This window comes from Phalacrocorax carbo, chromosome 2 (assembly GCF_963921805.1).
Source record: "Phalacrocorax carbo chromosome 2, bPhaCar2.1, whole genome shotgun sequence".
Classification (NCBI taxonomy): domain Eukaryota; kingdom Metazoa; phylum Chordata; class Aves; order Suliformes; family Phalacrocoracidae; genus Phalacrocorax; species Phalacrocorax carbo.
The window spans coordinates 30,412,787-30,434,111 of record NC_087514.1 but is presented as its reverse complement, the minus strand read 5'-3'; the positions used below and the strand labels follow the sequence as shown (position 1 = coordinate 30,434,111).

Sequence of the window (21,325 nt, the reverse complement as noted above, 5' to 3'; positions counted from 1 at the left end):
GAGCGGGAGCGGCGTCCCCGTCCCGGCGCCGGCTGCCCGCCCTCCCCGTCCAGCCTCCCGCACGGTGAGGCTGAGCTTCCTGCGCGGGTCACCGCGGGCCGACGGGTTAAACGCTGCGGTGCCAACGCACGTGCGTCCCTGGAACACAAAGATTCAAAAAATAAAGCAATTTCGAGCGGGTTGCGGGACGCCTTCCTGTCTTATGGGCCGGTTCCCGAGGGAACGGGCTTCGCTGCCCCCGGTCCAAGGCGGGAGGGAGGGCGGTCCCGCCGCGGGACGCGCTGGGCCGGGCGGCGATGCTCGCTGGGCTTCCCTTTGGGGGTGTGGGGGGTGTAACCCCAGGAGCAGACACTTATTTCCCCGTGTCTCCCTGCAGCACGACCCGCGGCGCTCGCGGAGAGGTGGCTGGCGGAGGGGTGGCGGAGCCGGTCCCTTGCGAGGTGGCACCGCAGCTGCCCCCCGGGCCGCGCTGCGGGGCCGCCGAGAGCCGGGGGACGGAATCGGACGGGACGGGACGGGACGGGGGGGCCGGGGCCGCGCTGCGCGGGCGCGGAGCGCTGCGGGCTCCTTATCGGCGCCCCAGCATCGGGGCGTCGCCGCCCGCCGCCTTCAAAGCGGGCGGCGGTGGCGGTGGGGACGCCTCTCCTGTTCCGTCCCGTCCCGCGTCCCGGCAGGAGACCAGAGCCATGCTGCACTGGGGATACGACGAGCACAACGGTAGGGGGGCGGCGGGGGGCGGCGGCGGTGCTCCTTCTCCGCGGGGCCGTCGGGACGGCCGCTCCCGCCGCGGCCAGCCCCGGGGGCAGCTCCCGCAGGTGGCTTCGGCAGCAGCTGCCGAGCCCACCAGAAAGCCTGAACGAGCTGAAATGCCGTCGAGCTTTGCAACGTGAGACCGGGCAGATTTTTGTCCCGACGTGATGCAAGGCCGGCTGCTGAGAGAGGTGTTCCTGCCAGAGTCGGGTCGGGGGTTGGCTTCGAGCTGGAAAAATTGGTCTGTCTCGTGTTCTGCAGGGGTTTCGTTTGCTCTTCTAGTTAGCGAGTTGTGTGTACGTATCGAGTATTTATTAGACGGTCACAGTGGCCAGAGCTGCTGTATCGGCAGTGCCTCTGACACCGGCTGTGTTCTGCTTGTTACACGGTGGGAAATAGGAGGTACTAGAATCTGTCATTTGAATGTATAACCATGCACCTAAGAGGAGATGCTTTTGGATTTCAGTTGTTTCATGGTTTCCTTAATCTTGTCGGTCTTTGAAGTCCCAAGATGTGCTCATCAGCAGGCTTAAAGACTTTCCTCTGTTTTGCATTGTAAGTCATGCAAACGCTGCTCCTGTGCGGGGCCGGCTCACAAGTCGTGCAAGTAGAAATGAAAGTGCTTTTGTAAATTGTAGAGTCAGGTCTGAGAAAGTAAATGGAATAACTTATGTTGTCTGTTATAATAGGCAGAGAAATAAAACACCACGATCGCAAAAGGAGAAAGCTATCTATTTGCATGTACTAGTGCCTACAGGAGTATGCTTTGTTTATATTATTACTTGGAGTCTGGAATACTGTTTGCGCAAATACTACCTTTCCTGCCTGGTCCTTTTGTTCAATCTTTTCTGGATGGATATACTTTTCCTGAAAAACTGGGTGGTGGTGGATCCCGGCACTGTTGCAATGATTAGGCGTGTTATCTACGGTTGTGCAGTCTACTCTACCCCTCCCCTGAAGACGTAAATGGGTCTTGTTTTTCAAAGTTGTTTCTCCTTATGTTTTCCAAGAGTGCTGTGGACTTCACCTGCACTGTCCAGATAAGAAGCCCACTTTCCCTCCCTTATCCTATCCCTCCTCCTCTGCTATTCTCAACTTCTAGGAAGGGGAGGGCACAAGAATTATTATCAGGGTGGCCCTGGACCTTGCTTGAGGACCCAATTCTCCTATAGAACTCTGTTTACTGCCTGATAACATATTGGGGGGGGAAGGAGTCTGGCTTTCTCTGCCTCTCCTCTCTTGGAGCGCCCAGCAGCTGGCGTGGGTAGTTCCTCATCAGTCCCCTTCTCCCCACTTCTTCCAGGCTACGAATGGAGAGAGGCCAACTTCACTGCTCTTCCCTAGCATCAGTTTTATGTCTCCCTTTTTTCTCTTTTTATGCATTTATTTCATTGGTTTTTCTTGTTTCTTGTTTTGCTTAATAGCAGGTGCAGGAGATTGCTCTAATCCTTGAAAAATTTTGTTGCCCTGGGTGGCCCTGAATAGTTTCCCTGACACCAAGATTAGCTTTTGCAGATAAGGAGGTAGCAACAAAGTGAAATGAATTAAATGTGGTGAAGTCATATATTAAAGCTGATATCATAAAGAGTTGGAAAGACATCTACATTCACTCTGACATCTGCATTTGTTACTTGCAGTGATAAAAGCACTGTGTTTTTTTTTTAAATCAGCCAAAAATTAATTTGCCCCTTATCAATAATAACTGTGACATAAATCATTGCATGCATATAATAAACTGTCAATATTGCACATACATGTCTGCATATATGGTATATCTATGGACATGGTCTGACTGGTACATACAGAATTAAATGCTGTCCTCTCCTTTGATGCACATATTTCCGAAATGCAAAAAGGCATTATTTTATTTATATGCAAACCTTGGCCTTTGCTTTCTTGCCACTTATTGATGGTGCTTATGTATGGAGGTGTAATACTGAGATCTTGAAAACTGGCTTCAGTGTGGCATCGTGCGTGCTTTTCTTTGCTGCTCAAGGTTCCTGTGAAGAGACAAATGTTCTTGCCCTTTCACAGAACCAGTCCCCTTGGTTAACCAGGGAATTGCCTTAGTTAAAAGACAGATTGAGAATCAATTACCTTCAGTTTACTATTTGTTTAATAAAATATGTGGAAAGTACTTGTATGTATTGTGTTTTACTGCAAAAAATGTCTTTTGGTCTAATTACAATGGTAACACTGAGGTGTTTTATAAGTAAAAAGGGCTATGAATTCCTTATACTATTTTTTTCTCCTTAAGAATAATAACATAATTTTGCTGTCTGCCTTTAAAAATGGCACTTATTTTTACCCATTATGAATTTCCAATTGTTTTTATTAGAGCTAATCTTATTGTAACCTAATATACAACTAAATTACTCGCAAATGTAACTTCATAAATTTAAGCATTTTGTATAAGAAAAACTGGGCAATGATTCTCTTGAGGAATAAACAAGGGTGTAAGCCTGCAAAGGTCAGACCATACTAAACTAATAAACTTTCTGCATGTAATAGCAAACTGTCCAAAAAATCCACTTTTTCACCCGCACGTACTCTATTTATGCGAATATAGAGGCTCACTGCCACTGAACCATATCCTGCGATGTCTCCGCTAGGCTTGTTCCAAGTTAGTCGAGCCTTTTGATGAAACTCATCACCTTTAACTCCAGATGGGTAAAAAACCACCACTGTTAGGTGCTATAACAAGTTGTATTTCCTGACAAACTCGTAACTGCCTTCCACATGAGCTCTAGTTCATCAGTTGAATGTGTGCAGTGCTCGTGGGTACCTTAAGTAGCAATAGTCTAATCTAAAAGTGGCAGCGGTGTGCATCACATTTGGTAACTCTGTGTCCACAATAAAGGCGCACAATCTTCGGAGCAGATGGTTCAGTTTTTTGTCCTAAATCTTGGTCACGATGGTTTTGATTGTTAAGAGCTACGAGGCAGTCTTCTCTATCAAAAGAACATTTTCTCAGCAACAGAAGGGGATTCCGTAAGTTCAAAAATTTATATATTTAATTATGTTCCTTCAGTACATTAAAAAATGAAGGGAGGTGCACTGGTGACTTACACTTTCCTGGGTATGTCTTACAGTACATATCTAGAAAATTAAACTGTACATTATTTTGAGATGGAGGCATATAATTCAGGTCCAAATTCAGGAGGAATTTTCACCTGGAGATCCCACTGGCTTGAATCTTGTTGTATGACATGCATTTGAGCATCTCTTCCAACTGTAAGGACTTATTTTCCAACAGTAATATACAAATTTTGCCTTGGGATGGGGTCTGTAGTGATGAATTGAGACACAGTTTTTCACAGAGAAGCAAGAGTATGATAATTGAGTTAGATTTCAGGTAGATAATCTAGTAGGGAATACCACTTAATATAACCAAGTGGTACAAAATGAGCTGAAGGTTCTTGATATTTTCCTGTGTATTTTTAAAGGTCAGATTTCTGGCAGTCTTGTGTTACTGTCAGGTGTTTGATCATTAAAGCAAAAGATTATTTTGGTCATCCAAGCTAAGGGCAAGTACAAAAGCAGGTACAATGTCTTTTTAGAACTGAAGTTTATTGCTGAATATTTAGCTAATGCCAGAATCACAGCCTTGGGTCCCCTTTTTGGCACATTCATATTATTTATGGATGCAAATATTTAATATTGTTTACTGTACAATAACTATAGTTATTGCTGAGTTGCAGCAAGAAGACCAGTTAGTTAAGCACATAAATATATTTTTGCCTTTCCTCAGTTTAGGAATATCTTAAGCATTAAAATTATGTAGCAATAAACTTTTTCTAAGCATCCTAATACACAGCAGTTAGGTGTAAATGACAGAATGGTGCTTCTTCCATTAATAAAATTGTGTATTACATCTCTAACTACAAGGTACTATGATGTAAACACATATAAAATTATATGCTAAACTGTATGTCATTAAAATATTGAATAGCTTTGGCCATTTTTGAAGTGAGAAGAATAAAGTTTAGACAGCTTTTATTTCAAAACAGTTGGATTTTTATCTTCTGCCTTAGAAATGGTTTGCTTAATGAGTTTAGTTAATGAAGCCATTAACAAAAGGGCTTTTTCACAAATTCAAGACTGAAGGCCTTGCCTTTGTTCGACCTCAGGTTTAATTCTTAGGCTGGTCTTTTCAAGCCACTCCTTCCCTCTTCCATTTTTCGGTGCTGTGCAGAGGAGAGTCAGGCTCTGCCCAGGTGGCTGTGCAAGCTGCTTCCCCACGGCGCCGTGGGACGCTTCCCTCCTTGATTTACTGCTGGGGCGCTTGGGTTATTTGAGCACCTGTGAGTTTCTGAGCTAGGTTCACTTCTATTGAAGTCAAGGACAGAAAACTACCTGTCAACTTTTGATGTTAGGCTATTAATCACAGTGTAATACATTTTAATCCTTTTTTGTCATCATGTTTATTTAAGTGCTAAGGCATCCTGAAAGACCCAAACCAGCAGGCTGATTTTCAGACTGAGATCAGTTACCTTCAGTATAGGGAGGGAGTTAGGAGATTTCCAGTGATGCAGATTTTACAAGGTCAGGTTCTGATGCTCATATTTAAATTTTTCTTGTATCCAGTCTCTCTTAGTTGATTTATTATGCTTCTTATCCATGATAAGCCTGGAGGAAAAACAAGTGCTGTGCTCTTTATAATATTGAAAGATCATTAGCCCTCCAGACTTTCCCTTTTCCCTTACCTTACTCTCTTTTCCATCCTAAACCTTGTTTGCTGTCTTTACCTTATAGAACATATTCCCCAAGCAATTTATTGTTCCTATTTTTCTTCTATGGCCTCTTTCTGCATTGTTATTATTCAAATATGGTTCAACAATACATATATTCTTAATGAAGAATCTCTGATGTTTAGTAGGTAAGAACAGACACCTCACACATCAATGAAGTTTTTCTTACTACTTTAGAATTACATTTGCAATTTTTCTCGTATCCATATTGTTGATTTACAATGACAATGCTTTTCAGCTGACTTTTGGCTAAGCATACATGGAGAAAGGAAGGTTAACTCAAGATCGCTAGTATTGATTAACAGCTTCTTTAGTGTTTTAATTTCTAGCTAACTGTGGTGAATGCTGGTGCAAGTCTGTGTCTGGAAGATCTACTCTCATTTATCAGCAGGAGGTGGTAGAAATCCAAGCCTCGTGCAGGCACCACTGTCCTGAGCGTTCCTGTTCTTTGCTGATTTTGTCAGCACTGTAGTAGTGTGTGGGTATGTGTGCGTGTGTGTAGGCTTTATGGTTAGAGGGTGACACACCCTGTTGTATTGTGACAGCTGGTTGCAGGGTTGATAGGTTGGGAGGAGGTGATGGGTTATGCAGTGATACTGGGGTTACAGGCACTGCCATGAGGCCCCAGGAGACCCCACGCACCACTCAGCCTTTTCGTGTTTTTTGACATCTTTCCATCTCATTCAGCATAGTCAGTAGAAGATGTGTTCTCATGTCTTTTGCACCCAATGACTAAGGTATAAAAACACTTAAAGCAAGGATTTTGGATAGACAAGAGGCAATCCTTAGAGACATAATGAGACATGATATTAGGCAAAAATGGCACGTCGAATATTTATTGGGGCACAGTGCCTGTTGGATACAGGATACTCAATTTGAACGAACATTTCTTGGATATGTCTTGTGCATAGCTGAGTCTTAGCTGTGGATAATTAAATATCTACTTACTGCATGTGGCCTTGTTCAAAGGCCAAATGCAGTTAGATACACCATACAAGGGGGATAAAGGGGTCCTGACTGCTGCTGGTGCAGTGTGGTACAGCAAAAGTACCTGAACATTCTGATCTGTGTCTTCCTGACACACCCTTTTTGAATTAAAAAGTCTTCTTTCATATGAAACAGGGCACTGCCATCAATTCAGACTTCTCCAATGCATTGCAGGGCCTGCCCACTGGAAGGAGGTTTTTCCTGTCGCTAATGGAGACCGACAGTCACCCATTGACATCAAAACTGAGGAAACCAAGTATGATCCCTCGCTCCGTCCTCTAAATCCCAACTACGATCCAGCTTCTGCTAAAATCATCCTTAACAACGGACACTCCACCAGTGTTGAGTTTGATGACACCGTCAACAAATCAGGTTTGTTCCTTTACTGTTGCACTGTGTCTTCTTCCACCATTTCCTGGATAGAGCATACAGTCTGAGCATGTCTTACTGCTGGGTATGAACTCCTCATAAATAGTAAGGCTTTGCTTCTTCAGATGAGAGATTCCTTTCTTCCCTGTCTTTCAGCATGATACAATGCGGGAACATATTTTGGACACGAGTTTGAGGTTGTTTTTCTTAGAAAGTAATAGGATTCCCTTTTCACAGGGATGGTTTGATCCACCCCAACCAGCTAGATAGTGACAGCCCCCCTGTTTGTTTAAACAGTGTTGTGTACAATTTTGCAAATGCTGCTCACTCTCACTGCAGATGAATCCTTTGTGTCTCATTACAGGTTCATTCCAACCGAATCGCTCAAGTCTCTTATCTGACTTTAGCTGCAGGTTTGGTTATGTATATTTTTCCCTTGGACTTCTTGTGTCAGGAAATGCCAACACAGAACAAATGAAATATAGCCTAAGTGATCCCTTTTCTTCTCTGAAAAGTGTTATTGTCCCAGTCTTTTCTAGGAGTATGTAGCTTCCCTTTCTGCAAGCAATAATTCTTATAAATAAGTTCTCTGGTTTAGCATAGACTCTGTAATGTTAGTGCCTTTGTCTTTAAAACCTTCTCTTGGATGGGAGGCAAGCTAGCACACCTCCCCTTGAAACTGTAGGAGTGAGATTCTACGAGCAATGAAATCCTCTTGTGGTTGCGTGAGGGTTAGCTGAGGATCCAAGCCCATATGGTGCATTCACAAGGGTCAAAGCCAGAGGGGGACTAATTTGTGATCACCCTGTCCATTAGTCCTGAGGAACTATTCGCTTATAGTAGCAACAGGGAGAGACGTAGATGGAGACAACATCATACTTTGCTTTCCTGGACAGTCTTAGTTTAATTCTTAAATTTCCTGTTGATACAAGCAACATTGGGTGTTGCCTGAAAGCCATCAGCTGACCATCAGTGATCTGGTCTGACCTCGTGTGTGTCAGACGCCACAGGACTTCCCAGAATTAATCTCTGCTTCAAGCCTAGTAGGCGTGGGTGAACTAAAGCACATGTCTTAGAAAAACATACAATTTTGATTTCAAAATTTCCAGCGATGATGAACCTACCACAGCCTTTGGTAAGTTGTTCTACTTGTTAATTACCCTCACAGTTAAAAAAATAGAAATCATGCTTTATTTCTGGTGTGAGTTAGATCAACTCAGCCTTTAAACTCCTTTTCCTTTTTTTTTTTTTAAAAAAAAGTAATAAATATGAATATGAATACACCAAGAACCTCTTCCACTTTCTAACGCCATCCGTGATGTGACAGGGCCTGAACATAGTATTTTTGTAGGCTTACAATGGCACCAAAGCAGTGGTAATGTGATCCTCTTCTTACTGCTTTCCTCAGGCCATATCTTCTAGGATATAATTCATGTCATGGCAAAGCACTGAGATGTTGATCAGATAATTAACAAATGTAATCCCTAGTCTCCTTCAGGAGACTCTGTATCTTCTATGTATGGACTAGATCCTTCAGTCCATATACATGGCTTTACATTTTGGCCATTATCATGCCTCACTTATCAAAGAATTCAAATCCTTCCATATCCATAAACTGAGTTATTCACTATTTTCCCTAATATTTGTCACTGACAAACTTTATTAGTAATGTTTTTGTTTTCTTTCAGGTCATTGATCAAAAAATACTGAATTTTCTAGGGCCAAAATTTGGCCTCTGGGGCATCCCTGTGAAGTAAGCACTCCTGTCATATGGTGGTTTTCTGGAAAAAAATTCAAATTAATTGGTACTAAATACATTAGCATCTTTTAATACATTATTAACTGACTTCCATATGAACTATTTCTTCACTTTGGCCAGCATTGAAACCGGGCTGTCAAGTCTGCAACTGTTTGTGTAACTCTGTTTATCCTCTTCAGTACCACATTAGCTCCATTCTCTGAAATTGGTCTATTGATGTTTCAAAGACCTCTTATTCCAGCTCTTTTCAAACTCTGAGATACTGATATTTGCCTTAAATAGCTTCTGACTAACCTCTTCCTTAACTGCTGTTGGAATGGAAGGGTTTTACCATCATTGTATGATGTGGTACAAATACATCATCAGGCCATTTTCCACATTTTTCAGCAGAAGTATTTCATTGAATGCTGATGCATTTCTACGTAATTGTTTTCCCTCAGCCAGTTAGAATACCAATCTTTACACATTTATAGGATCATTTGCCTTCAGTCCTTGAAAGAAGGAATTTGTTTTAGGAGTGATACTTCCCCATCCCTTTCATTCACTAGGCTCTGTAAAAGCATGTTTTTGAGTTGAAGTTTTAAGGAAGTCAAATACTTTTTCCCACAGATAAAGTGCCAGTTCCTTTTCATTAGCCAGGCTACTTGTGTTAGCAGATAGGCAACTTAGAAATTCTTTTATCTTTATTTGGTGGTATTTTGTTCATAACAAAGTTTGGGTTTTGGACTAAGCTTAGAAGAGAGAAAAAATTACTATTTTCCTCCCCAGTGCTTTTAATTTAAAAACCATCTAGTTGAAGCTCCCATCCTTTCTCCTTAAAATCTATGTAATGAGCCAGTAAACCAGCCCATACCAATTCCTGAACCCTCAAAGGAGATATGGAGCCAGGAGAGCGGGGTGATTTGTTGTGCAGTGAATAAGGAATCTTTCTGAATGCGATTCACATTCAAGTATTTGTGCAGAGATGTTTTGGTTCCAACTCTGGTTAGCAAAAGATGAGCACCTGCAAAAGCAAAACAATGAAAAGCCCACCTATCTACATATTAAGTTGAAATAAACAGCTAATTGTCAGTAACACTGCAGTTGTACAATGCATATGTAGTGTTGGTTTCATTTTTTAATGTTAATATATGCTCCTTTTTCCCAGACTTCAATCTGATGTAACAGTATCTAGTTGCAAATGAAGGAAAGAACCTTGAAAAAAATTTTTAAGGTCCACCTACTTTCAGCCAAATTTCAAAGGGGAGAAGAAATTCTGTTCACATTATATTTTTCTGATCCTCACCTTTATTCATAAAACCTATATTTTAAGATTAATTTCTCAGTTATTCTTTTAAACACATTCAAAAGAGGGAACCATTTGCAAACCATCTTCTGTGAAACAGCCAGCCCATAGCAAGACAAACCTGGTGATATCACCATACCCTTTAGTGGGCCATAATCCACTAATCTACCCATAAATGCAATTTTGAAAGTCGTATCCTGGACCAGTGAGGGTTTCTGTGGTACGTCAAAGAAATGGGAAGCCTTCTGAGACAGCTTTTGAGAAGAAGTAGGGGACTGTCCGAAGACTGAAGTATGGTGTGAGGTTAGAGGATGTGGGTAGCGGCTCCCGTTCCTGCAGTGAAGCCTTTTCTTCTGCTTGGGTTTCCAGTGCTGACCGGGGGGCCCCTCAGTGGGACCTACAGGCTGCGCCAGATTCACTTCCATTGGGGGTCCAGTGACGAAGCCGGCTCCGAGCACGCGGTGGATGGGATGAAGTACGCAGCAGAGGTAAGGCTTTACATGGAATCATCTGTACCTATAAGCCTGTGACTAGTTTTCCATTGTAAGGATAATGTTGCCCCTCCTCTGTCTGCTTTTCATTCTCCCCGTTTTATCAAAAGACAAACAGTCTTCCTGAAGTGTTTCACGTTTGGCCCTTTCTCAAAGGAGAACCTATTTGAAAGCTTTGGAGAGGATTAAAAAAGGAGTACAGAAGACAAGAGCTTGATAAGAGCAAGATTTATGTTCAAGAGTTATTTTTAACTTTGTCTTTCACTGTCTCTTCCTTGGAGAATATTTTCAGTCAGCTTCAGTTGCAAACCAGAGAATTATTTGATTTGGGGCCTGTGCAGTGTAAAGTTTATGCAAGACTTAGGAGGGTTGCATTTTGTGGTGCACTTAGCAATGTGATGATTATGACTTTGAGAACAGCACCTCAGTATCTGTGGGGTGCCTGCTGTCTGTGGAGGTACTGCGTTTCAGTGGAGGCAGCATGCCACAGAGAGAAATGCACCATCTGCTCTGGCACGGAGAGTTCCCTCCTGCTCTGTCTCCTTCAGTGCGTTTGAGTAGTCTACAGTAAAAAGTATTCGGTATCCCATTCCTCTTTGCAAATGGAAGTAATGTGGAGTATTTTGATGAGACTGAGATCTTTAACAACACACAGTTCAGACAGTGTAAGTGTTTTTTGGGGTTAAAAAGAAGTAAAAAGTATAAAAAGAAATGGTAATGGACAAATAAAAGACATAATACTAAAGAAGAAAAAAATCAAATGTATGCACAGTGCTGTGATCGGATTTTACTGGAAATGCTGTAAGAGATAGTGGTCAGAAAAAAATCAGTTTTCTAACACTAATGGGGAAAAGTGACATTTGCAGTGTTTAAAGGCTTATGTTTTCCACAGGAACCAGGTGAGATGGAATATAAAGAATTAATAGAGGTGCTTTAAAACCATTAAGTACCAAAACCAAATTTCTAGCTGAGAAAATATATATATGTTTCTCATCTAAGAAACCAAATGGAAGGAGAAAATATGTCTGAATTTCTAGCCAGTCTAAAAACCTTTCCGTTACCTGTTGGTTGGGTAACCCTCCACAAGAAGCTCTCTAGATGTCACTTTGCCTTTGGGATAAGAAACCCAGAATTAAGATCAAGGCTTCTGAGCACTGTTCACACAAAAGAAAATACCTCAGAAGGAGACATGAAGATGGTTTCAGTGCTCACCTTCATAAGGGAGATGTATAAGATTTCAAGAAAAAAACATCGACCGAGTTGAAGAAAGAAGTAGCGTACAGGTAAAGACGACTGCAGTGTTCAGCCCCCTAAGCCCACCGGGAAGCAGAAGGGATCCGTGGCTCCATTCTTTGTGACAACGTATGGTCTGATCAAGGCCTCTTCAGAAGCTGCAGTGACAGAGCGGTGGTAAGACGGGATATATTCCTTAAAGAGAAGTCACAAGCCATTGAGAATGGGGCTGTACCCAAAAGTGTTTCACAGCTCTGTTTGTGCGGGGGTTTTGGTTTTTAGGGGGGTTGATTTGGGGATTTTTTTGGCAAAGCTATGAGGGAGTGGGTTTTATTTAGTTGCAGGAATTTTGCTTTATGTTCTTTGTTGTCTTTTTGCTTTTTTTAAAATCCACAATAAAAGTCAATTCTGACTGAGAGTATCTGTTTCCTTTTTGTGTATGTAAAAATGCAATTGTTTAAAAGTTGTTCAATGTAGCTTTTGTGAACTTAAAATAGTGAGTGGTGCAGGCACTGTGAGCTCCAGGATACTAATGCACCTGAGAATGGTTTAGTGGACTGCTTTCTGTTCCCAGTTTAATTTATAATATTTTTAACAACTTTCCTTCAAGGATCTCTGAAGCTGTGAGCCAGCATGTCCTTCATCGTGAGCACGCATGTATTATTATTGAGTTCCATGGGATTCCTTACTTGCTGGAAGTCATGTTTCAGCACTTTAGAGTCCAAGTGCTAAACAAACATTAATTATACCCTGTAAGATGAAGCAACAGCTCTGTTTTACAGATATGGAAAATTTAAACTCATAGAGGTTAGGCGAGGATTGAGATTTAGAGTCAAAATCTTCACACTCCTGGATCCCTATTTCAACCACACAACTATATTGCTTCCCATAAAAAGCCTTTAAAGCAAGTTCCAGAGTTCCAGCTTTCCTAAATTTTTCTCACTTTAGAGGTCTTGAAGTGCTGTATTCCAAAACGAAGCCTTTTTTTTTTTCAAGGGTTCATCCCAGTTTGTCATTCAGTGGACTGGCTTTTCAGCACTTCTAAAGAGTAAAGTTCAAAGCCTGAAAAGATGGTCACTAATTTTAGAAAAGCCAATCCCATGCCCTGCTTCTGATCCTGTCTGTCCTTATCTAAAAACGAGGGTAGTAAGATTTACTGATCCACTGAAGACTTGTGAGAGTAATTAATGTTTGTGAAGTACTTAGTCTTAAGCGCAGTGTGAGTGTTTGTGCTCTCTCCAGTTTGGCAGTCGGACCGTTGCTCAAGGCAGGGATGTCCTGGCACTTCCCGGGAACCAGGAGCTCCCACCTGGAGCGTGGCCAGGATTTAGAAAACCTGGCTTAGCAGGAAGGACTGAGGTGGTATGGGGATAGACATCATGGGCTCTTCCTTTCGCCACCTGGCTAGGTGGTGTCTTTAAGCTGTTAAGCAACTACCACAGTTCCAGAAAAATGCATGTTGGAAACACAAATGCTCAAACTTATGATAATCAAGCTGCTTGCAAGTGCCTAACTACTGGTAATCATAGAAATTGACATTTGGAAAGTATCAAAAATGAAATTTTGATGTTCAGTTTAAACTAAACCAGGGAAAAGGGGTCAGTGCAAGTTTAATGTGTGTTCCTCTGCCTGTTTTCTAGCCGTTTATGTGGGTGATTAATGTTTCTGAAAGCTTGATTAAGGAAAAAGAGGAGCAACTAATAACATTCTCATGATTTTCAATCACTTTTTAAAATCAGATGTACTAAAAATGGATTTCAAAGCTTTAGTTATATAACCATGGGATATCTTGTCTTAGCTTCTCTGTTCAAAATCTGGGGACCCAACAGAAATTTGCCAGGCACTGTAGTGTGCTGATTGCTGCTAAATTTTGAATAATCCCAGCCACTGGAAATGCTTTTTGCCATTTGTGTGAACTGTATATTTATAAATTTCAAAAAATAATTGCATTTAGAAAACTGAATGGCTCTGAATGCAAAAGAGTGAAGTAGAGTATCAAAACCAGTAAAGTTGTAGCATCAATTTGTGACTATCTGAGTTCAGCGGGAGTTGATGCTGTCCGTGTCTCTTGCTTTTCAGCTTCACGTGGTCCACTGGAACTCAGAAAAGTATTCCAGTTTTGTTGAGGCAGCTCGTCAGTCAGATGGATTAGCAGTCATGGCTGTATTTCTGAAGGTAAGAAAAAATGTCCAGCCCTTCTAATAAATCTGCATTATGAGCCTAAATGGATAATGGTGGTAGTTGGTACAATTATTGCTAAAGACGTAATTGATTTATATGGGCATTAAATTATAGTCTTTCCTTCATATTGTTTACTTTCCAGTAGAGAATGCTGTGCTTGCTTGAAGGTTAAAAATATCAGATTAATAGATTTTCAAGACAGTGAGTCTCTTCAGTTTGCCTGGTCTGCCCTCCTGTGCAACGTAAGATGTGAAACTTAATTCAGCTGCCACTATATAGATCCCAATAACTTGTGCTTGACTGACAAGGGTGATCTGATTTGTTTTGAACACTTCTTTAATGGTTTGTTTCGGAGCTTATAGTTTCTTCTGAAAAAGGAAAAAGGAAAACCCAGAATCCGGAGAATTTCCTTTTAATTGTTATATACCTCTTTGCCTCCTGCACCAATTCTAAAATGAAATTCAACTCTTGCAACAGCTTCATTGCCTTCTGTATGAAGGAGCAGATGGAGAATCCCCATAATCCATTACAAAGGACAGGGTTTTGGTCAAATCTGTGGCTCCTGCCTGGCTTCCGCGGCTTCCTGCGCACAGCTAGTCAGTGAGCCATCACATGCAGCAGTTGCAAAGAACTGCTGTGGTGATTCTGTTGTTTCAGTTTACATTATAATGATTTAAGGAAACTTTCACTGGATTTCTTAGCACACAAATTCTGCTTTGGATACATAAAAATTGTTTTCACTGTTATTAGCAATTGAAATTTTGGATGTAAGCCTGAAACTTTTAATATCCTGCATAAAGAAACATGAAAAATAAATTGCTTTTATTCCTCTGCAGTGTAAAGTTTGTGGGTCTGTTGTAGCTGAAATAATCACTATGAGTAGCCAGAATAAATACTGTCAGCAAGGGAACGGACCTTCTTTACAACCAGTACTGTTTCTAAGGACTAGCTAGTCACAGGCTTGTACTTACAAAAACCATCAGATCTCACAGTCACTTAAGTTATTTAAAACAGTTTCAGTATGCATTTGCTTTTTGATAATTTATTTTTGCTATTTTTCTCTGGAACTCAAGCATTTCCTTCATCTCTCTGGTGTTAATAGATTGGTGAATGCAACCCCCAGCTGAAGAAGATTACTGACCGCTTGGACACCATCAGAATCAAGGTGAACGAATGCTTCTAAAAGAACACTAATACTGGTTGTTGCTTTTGTTGTTTTGGTTTTTTGGTAACCTGGCTGCTACTTCCTTCACCGTCATGTTCCCTAGTCCCTAGTTTCATAGCTACCCATATCTAACTCTGATTTGGGACAGTTTAGGAGCCTTCTTGTTAGGAAAGTTAAAAACTAAGCAGACAAAGAATATTTTTTATACAATAAGGGTTCAGAGGAAAAGGCTAATTCCTCGCAGAACCTAACCTCTGGCAAATGTGTTGCTGTGAAAATATTAAACAGAGAAGAACATACTTTATGGAAAGCTGTGAAAAAGATGAGGGAAACGTTTCCTCCCCTGTTTTGCTGAGGTACAGGGTGAGAAATAAGCTACTGTATGTGTGAGAGCGATCAGCCAGACTCACAGCATCATGTTTCATACAGGCACGTCTGGCCTGGTAGCCTGAACAGGGAGAAGCAGTAACCCGTGGTCCTGGGGAGGAGCGGGCGGGAAGGGAAGCAGGTGGCAGCAACCTGTGGGGTTACCCTGCCAGCCCCGCGGCGTCCGCGCTGGCAGTCTAACGCCTTCTCACCTCTTCCTCCAACCTCCGTCCCACGGGCATTTGTAACTGTGGGGAGCCGATGCTAACCTTTGGTGTGCTGCTGGCATCAAGGATAGCAGCAGCAACGCTGTGGCAGAGGTAAGGCCTCATCAGAAGGGCACGGGCTCACCTGCTGTGATCATCCAGGATGCTGCCAGCCCACCCCGTGGTGGAACAAGCTCTACCTCCTTTGGCACGGTTTATCTTGGCCTCTTGCTTTTGACTAATATTGCCCTGTTTGTTTGTTTTGTTTCTTTCTTTTTTTTTTTAACTTTGTGTAAGAAATAATTTTCTAACTATATTTAATCTAGAACTCAATGAGCTCCTTATTTTTCTTTTTCTTTTTTTTTTTTCCAGGGTAAAAGAGCACTATTCACAAACTTCAATCCTAGCTGTCTGCTTCCCAAGTCCCTGGACTACTGGACTTACTTTGGCTCTCTCACTGTTCCACCTCTTCTTGAAAGTGTCATCTGGATTGTTCTGAGAGAGCCCATAAGCGTTTGTTCTGAACAGGTATTTTTAGATTTTTCACTCCTATAGGAATGTTGCTTTTGTAAGACTTGAAATTGTAAATGCCACCCAAAAATATATTCTTTTGCAGACCTTGACATTGCATACCTTATCAAATTTTCAAAGGACAAAATGTGTCCATCGAATTTATCATGACTTCTTGTTGCAGCTATTTATTATCCATTTTTACAAAGAATACTCTAAAAATTAACAATCAAAAGTAACCCACAAGGAACTTACAGAAAAAAGGGTTCTGATGATGCTAAGAAATCCTGGAATTCCACTCAATTTGGTTATTTGTGCATCCTGCTCAAACCTCTTCTCTGCCATTTTTATTTGGCAGATCAATAGTAAATTTCTTCTCGCATTCCAGATGTGTAAACCTTGGTGAATTTACTAGAAGTATGAAAAGCAAATACAATTGTAATAAGTTGGTTTTTATATTAGGTTATCTTAGGACAAGTGTGATACCACATGAAAGACTGTTTACATTTCTTGTTAAATTAAGCTTCATGCTACATACTACTGTTGCAACAGTGACACCCAGCGGGCTGATCACCTTAAGTATAAAGTTTTTCCCACTGGAGACTGAAGTATGTCAGGTTATAGCTTCTAATATTGGATGTTGATAAGTACATCACCTCCTTTGTTCTCAATATTCTTAATATATATTATCAGTATTCTGGGCACACTGTAAACCTTAATATTTTTGTACTGCAGCAGTTGTCTCATTCATGGTCAATATTGCAAATATCTCAGAAAATGCAATACCCTGTGTCAATACTCAGCAGAAATGGTGTCTTCAGTCTTTGCGCTAGATGTTAAGACAATTCACTGAATGGGATGCTTGTTAGTCAGGAGACTAACAAATTCTGTTTGTAACTGATCTGAAGTCATGTATTTGCTCAGCGCACCCATTTTTCTCATCTGTCTGTCTTCCCCACTCCCCTCAATCTGGTTTTGTAAAACTCACTGCATCTAGGACCTAGGCTTGAAAATTTGCGTTGAGATATTAACTACATGAGGACAAACCACTGCTCAGGTTAAAATGTTCTTATCTGGGCTAATCTATAGTTAATATATTCTAAAATGTGAAATACTGTATGCAAACACCGATGTATAACAGGTTCAGAGGACTCAGTGTCGGAAACTGTGTCAAGTACAGTGATTCTTTACTAGTCATTTTTCATAGACTGTAGCTATATCTTATGTATTAAAGTATAAATGTGCTATATTCTTATAAGCATGCATCTAGTTAAAATTGTTTGTTTCTGACAATGTCCACTATTGTGATTGATCAGTCATCACCAAGACTGATAATGTTTGGCCATTTAATTTTATTCCTCAAGTTCGTATTTCTTTGGGGCTTTACAGTTTACTATGTACTTTTTGGTGCACTTTTCAGGTTGAAAGAAATTAAAAAGAAAGTTTTTAGAAACTCACAGGGAGCCTGAATTACAAATGTTAGCTTTAGAATGGGGTGCAGTAAGATAGTATTGACTTTCTTTACTTTTAATGCAATTAAGATGCAATGTTCTGCACAACTAAATGCTCTATTATGATGGAATTATTTTGGTACTGGGCTACACTTGGTAACAAAGAAGGAGATTAAGGTGGTATACAGAAATATTAAATATTGGAAATATTAGAAATTAGACAAAATACTAAACTTCAGGTCAGAATTCGGACTCCAGCTTCCTGAGATTAGACATGGAGCTCTGATCTGAGTTTCTGCTGAGAAGCTCTGCTGAGGTATGAATAACTGCCTGTTCTACATCCCCACAAGGGAAAAGTTTTGAATCTTTCCTGGTCTGAGTACATGTTTAATGTATAAAAAGTGCTAATTACAGAAGCTTTCTATAGCACCACAGCTATTATTCCAGGTTAAATGTAAATATACTCTGAACAAGAAGACGTACACAGGTACTCATAAGAAATGTAATTTTTGGCATCAAACATTCTGAGTCTCCAAATTATAAAATCAAACTAAAGAATATAGTAAACTCTGTTTTAGATCAGGTTGTGGAAGACAAAGTGTGAATACAGGAAACAAATAATCCTTATGCACAGTTTCATTCTGACATGTATTTTGGGAGATTTTCTTGGTAGTCATCATTTTTAATTTGCAAGGACAGAAATGGTGGAATTGCCACTCCCCACATGCCGTAGAAAAATACAGTTCCATTCTTCCGGGCGGAAGAAAGGTGACAAGTATCTTTAATATTTACTACATGATTTTTCATGAGTATGAGCATGAGGGTTTTCTGCTGAACCTTATGTCTCTCTTGATTGCAGCTAGCCAAATTCCGCAGCCTCCTGAGCACTGCTGAGGATGAGGTCGCCTCCTGCTTGCTGAGAAACTACCGGCCTCCCCAGCCTCTAAAGGGACGAGAAGTCAGAAGGAATTAAAGGAGTAAAGCCAGAGTAGTCTCCCTCTGAAACCAAAGGCTGAATTAATTTTAATAGTTAATATACTTCCTGGTTTGGTTTTGGTTTTTTTTTTTTGTAAGTTGCTGTAACAAATAGGTGTTGTTTTGTAATTGGTTACTATGCAGCCATTTCTCACAGACAAGCACGTCCTGAGTTGTTGCAGGCTCTTCAATGTTAACAGGTCTGACTGTGTTTGAGTGCGTTGGTTTGGGAGCATCGAGGCATTAGTGTTGCAGGCACAGAGGGCAGCGCTAATCCTAAGAGTCAGATGTGGAGAAGGAGTTGTCCAGAATTTGCCACTAAATTACTGAACAGGATTCCTGACATTAATGGCCTTAAAGGATCTTCTGGGATTATTCTTCCGGTCTCTAGCTTAACATTTATCTTCTATATAAGACTTCAAACTGTAATTCTCAAGAAAAAAATATTTCAAGGCTGATGTAGTTTCATTGCTGTCTTCTGCGATACCATGGTTGCCTTCCTACAAAAAGCAGTAATGACTAGCAGCATTTAAGTAAAACAGATGTTTATGACCCTGTTGTTCTGACTGCTTCATAGCAGTAATGATGTACTGACTGAACTTTTTAAAAAAAGCAAATAGTAAAGATTTTGTATATTGTGGGATCATGTCAGGTGGATTAGGTATTCCTGAATTCCACCACGTATACTGATGAAATTGTCCTGACACCTGAAAACTGCAAAGTGGAAGGGCATAAAGGGAACTGTTCGTTCATGCCTAAACTCAGGCTGAGGCTGTTGCATTTGGTGAACAATAAGGGACTGTAACGCTATATCCATGTAGCATCAGACTCCTACCACTTAAAATCAGGAGGCAGGGGTAGCTGTTGCTCCAGACTGTTTCATACTAGACACATGGCATGCTGCAGTGTACACATGCTGCACACCTCACATCTGGTAGCGGAGCACAGCGCTACTCCGGTATGGAATGTCTCCTAGGTACTGGCTGAAGTTCTGCTGTCACAGCTGAACTTGGGTGGTTGCACTCACATTCCAAGACCAAAGATAGCATTTAGAGTGAGCCAAAGAAATCAGAATCAAGTCAATACCTCATAAAAGATCAGTCCTGAACAGCAGTGCATTGAAATGTCTGCCTTTATGAATTGACTTGAGCCTGTGTTCCTCCCAAGAGCTTTTGTTATCTGAATATGTTTGTTTTATGCCAAATTTATTTTTACTATATTTAATTAACTTGTCATAGGCTGTAGGTTAGTATAGGATTAGATTTACCCTCAGACTCTGAGAACTACAACTGAAAACCAGTGATACCTGAAAAAGGCAGCTAAAGGTTTCATGGGCAGTGACTACCACCAACCTCTGTAGTACTGACCAAACTCATCTTCCACGACTGCTCTCCATAAATTTGCTTTTTCATAGGTTTTATAGACTATGCCTCTTGCCTCAACAGGTCTCTTTTTCTCAGATGGACAAATATGAGGGAAATAACAAGCAGGATTGACTTTATATACCCTCTCACAACTGAAAAAAATAGGCATAGAGACATAGATATTTTAGCTTAGTTTAAGATAGGTGGATTTTTTTTGTTTTCTCCTCCCCAGAATACAGCTACTATTGCTGCAAGGCCTGTCAATGCCTTCTGAATGTTTTCTGAAGGGAAGAACATAAATAGACCATGGAAGAAATAAAAGAAATTTGGCAGCGGCAGCAGGTACAAGTATTAACCAAAGGGGAAAAACCTGCAGGCACTTCTTTTCTGGCACAGGGAGAAGAACGCAGCTGAAAAGACCTCAGGCTGCTCCTTTCTGAATGAGGATGTCTGGAAAGTGTGCATGGAGAGAGTGGGAGTGTGTTGCGTGTTTTCACACCCTTTTTTAGATTAGTGTTGGATCTGATATGTTTCCCTGTCATGTGAGTAGCTGCAGAACACAAACAAAATGTTTACAAATTGCATGAAGGTTTCAAAGTTTGTTTGCCTGAGAAGAGAAAGTAATAAGGCTACTGCGTCATATCAGAAAAAAAAAGTTTTACATGTTTTTTTATATATTGAAAACAGAGGAGTTGATCCAGTGCTTTAATATTTATAAGGACTTTTTCAAAATAAAAAATGGATTTTATGAATGTGTCTTGTATTTTCTACTGAAGAGATTCAAGTTTTACAGAGACGGTTGCAGTTTTATAACTAATGCCTTCAGCTCTACTTTTGGAGAAAATAATGACCCATCATTTAAAGTCTATCTTTGGGCAGTGTAGTATTAGGTATCTTTTTTTATGTTCCAAGTAAAATGTCTTTGGCAGTGGTAAGGCATGCAGTCCATTGTATATAAAGTTTCTGAAAGTGCTTTTTTGAACTATTGACTATTTTTATAGAGTTATGCAAATAAGTTTTAGAAGAAGACATCGTTCATAGTAATTCTCCTAATGCGGGAATGCTGTGTTAACGTTAGGTTGGCACTGCATCTGGGCTGAAAGCTGGTGGTGGCATCTGAAAAGACTAGAAATGCTCAGTTGCCTGAAATCCTTTGGGAACAGCTTTCCAGATTATCTCTGTGCTGTGACTGTAAGGTGAGAGCATGGACCCCAGTCTTGGCACTGAGCATTTGGTTGCATCCTCAGTCATTAATTTACTGTATGTCCAAGCTGCATTGAATCTCAACCAGATTCTATGACATGCTCCCAGGGAATTAAATCTCAAGTGTGGGCTCTGTGCTATGCTAGTATGACTCTAGAGCAGACAAGGCTAAAATACATCCTTGCCTCCCAGCTGCAGGTCTCTTTGAGCAACTCTTTGCCCTCTGACCACTTGGAGCCTTTATACGAAGAAGAATTAAATGCTCAGTGACCAAAAAAC

General features: G+C 40.9%; 1 protein-coding gene across 4 annotated transcripts; it reads left to right on the top strand.

Annotated features, from left to right (window-relative positions):
* Window positions 1-535: 535 nt before the first annotated feature.
* LOC104046862 (carbonic anhydrase 13) lies at window positions 536-20,591 on the top strand. 4 transcript variants are annotated; one of them, XM_064442480.1, is made up of 8 exons: window positions 6,722-6,860; window positions 7,222-7,270; window positions 8,546-8,610; window positions 10,271-10,389; window positions 13,705-13,800; window positions 14,909-14,971; window positions 15,916-16,071; window positions 18,364-20,591. In XM_064442480.1, coding segments are annotated over exons 3-8 (549 nt in total). In that variant the 5' UTR covers window positions 6,722-6,860; window positions 7,222-7,270; window positions 8,546-8,609; the 3' UTR covers window positions 18,478-20,591. The 4 variants fall into 4 exon arrangements, with proteins under 4 accessions (XP_064298547.1, XP_064298550.1, XP_064298549.1 ...); XM_064442479.1 differs by having other exon boundaries at window positions 7,222-7,992; XM_064442477.1 differs by lacking the exons at window positions 7,222-7,270; window positions 8,546-8,610 and adding an exon at window positions 536-717 and having other exon boundaries at window positions 6,663-6,860.
* The last annotated feature ends 734 nt before the right edge of the window (window positions 20,592-21,325 follow it).